The following is a 1,143-nucleotide window of genomic DNA, read 5'->3' on the forward strand; positions in this document are numbered from 1 at the left end:
TTATAGGACGTAAAACATAAACAACCCAAACCAATCATGCCTCCCTTTTCCACTCAAACATCTATGTATCATGTTGATTTTAAAGTTGTTTTTCTAATAATGCCATGTCACTTAATGTTTAACAGGATTACCTGGTATTGATGGTGTGCCAGGACGACCAGGTGTGCCAGGCGAGACTGGAGAAGTGGGAAGGAAGGGAGAGCCAGGTCAGAGCATCCCAGGTTTGGATGGACCCATGGGACCTTCAGGACGTGATGGTATACCAGGAGCGAAGGGAACCCAGGGCTTCCAGGGACCACCAGGTCTTCCTGGAAACTCAACAATGGGACGTTCTGGATTACCAGGACTAAAGGGAAACACCGGAATGAAGGGTTTTCCAGGTCTTAACGGACGTAACGGTCTGCCAGGTCTACCGGGAATGAAGGGTATGTCTAAACTCATTGCTTATAGTACATAATTCCAAAGCTTGACATGTATGCATGTACTGTATATAGTTCTAATTTCTGCAATGTTAAATTATTAGTACAGCCAATCCTCCTTTGGAGCAAGAGGAAATATTCCCTCTAAAAATATTTCATCATTTCTGTTTATCATTCTGGATGGGAAAAATCATATGAGTCACACTTGGAAGATCTCGAATATTAGCCTTGAACACTGACCTTTGAACTGCACTCTTTACAGGTGACAGGGGTGGGTCGTGTAGTCAGTGCATGCCTGGAATGAAAGGTGACAAGGGATCATCTGGTCTCAATGGACTCCCAGGAACTTCTGGTCGCCGTGGAATCACCGGAGAAACAGGAGAACGGGGCGTCCCTGGTGAGGATGGAGCCCCTGGAATCCCAGGACAATCTGGTGAAATTGTAAGTATCATCAATCCTGAGTATTGATGCTCATCAATTCTCATTGAAAAAGACCACTAGTCTAGAATGGCTTTACCCTTTCACCCATACGTAACTTTAATAAACTCTACCATGCATTGTTCTGGGTAAGTCCATTGTGTTTTACATGGGTGAACTAGTGAGGTTAAGAATTCATTTAATATGAATTTTCATTTTTGGTAGTGGGTTAGAGATGATATCGGAAATTGTGACAAAAGTCAACAGAATTAAGTGTTGTATAAATGAAGGGTGTGGTCTTTTTCTT

At 42.9% G+C, this 1,143-nt stretch overlaps 1 protein-coding gene across 1 annotated transcript; it reads left to right on the forward strand.

Annotated features, from left to right (window-relative positions):
- Window positions 1-125: 125 nt before the first annotated feature.
- Window positions 126-860, forward strand: LOC110440796 (collagen alpha-2(IV) chain-like; the record flags this gene model as incomplete). The annotated part of the gene is made up of 2 exons (XM_021483929.1): window positions 126-425; window positions 682-860. Coding segments are annotated over 2 exons (479 nt in total), but the record flags the coding sequence as incomplete, so codon positions are not given.
- Between the last annotated feature and the right edge of the window lie 283 nt (window positions 861-1,143).

Source organism: Mizuhopecten yessoensis, unplaced genomic scaffold, assembly GCF_002113885.1.
Source record: "Mizuhopecten yessoensis strain PY_sf001 unplaced genomic scaffold, ASM211388v2 scaffold709187, whole genome shotgun sequence".
NCBI classification, from domain to species: Eukaryota; Metazoa; Mollusca; class Bivalvia; order Pectinida; family Pectinidae; genus Mizuhopecten; species Mizuhopecten yessoensis.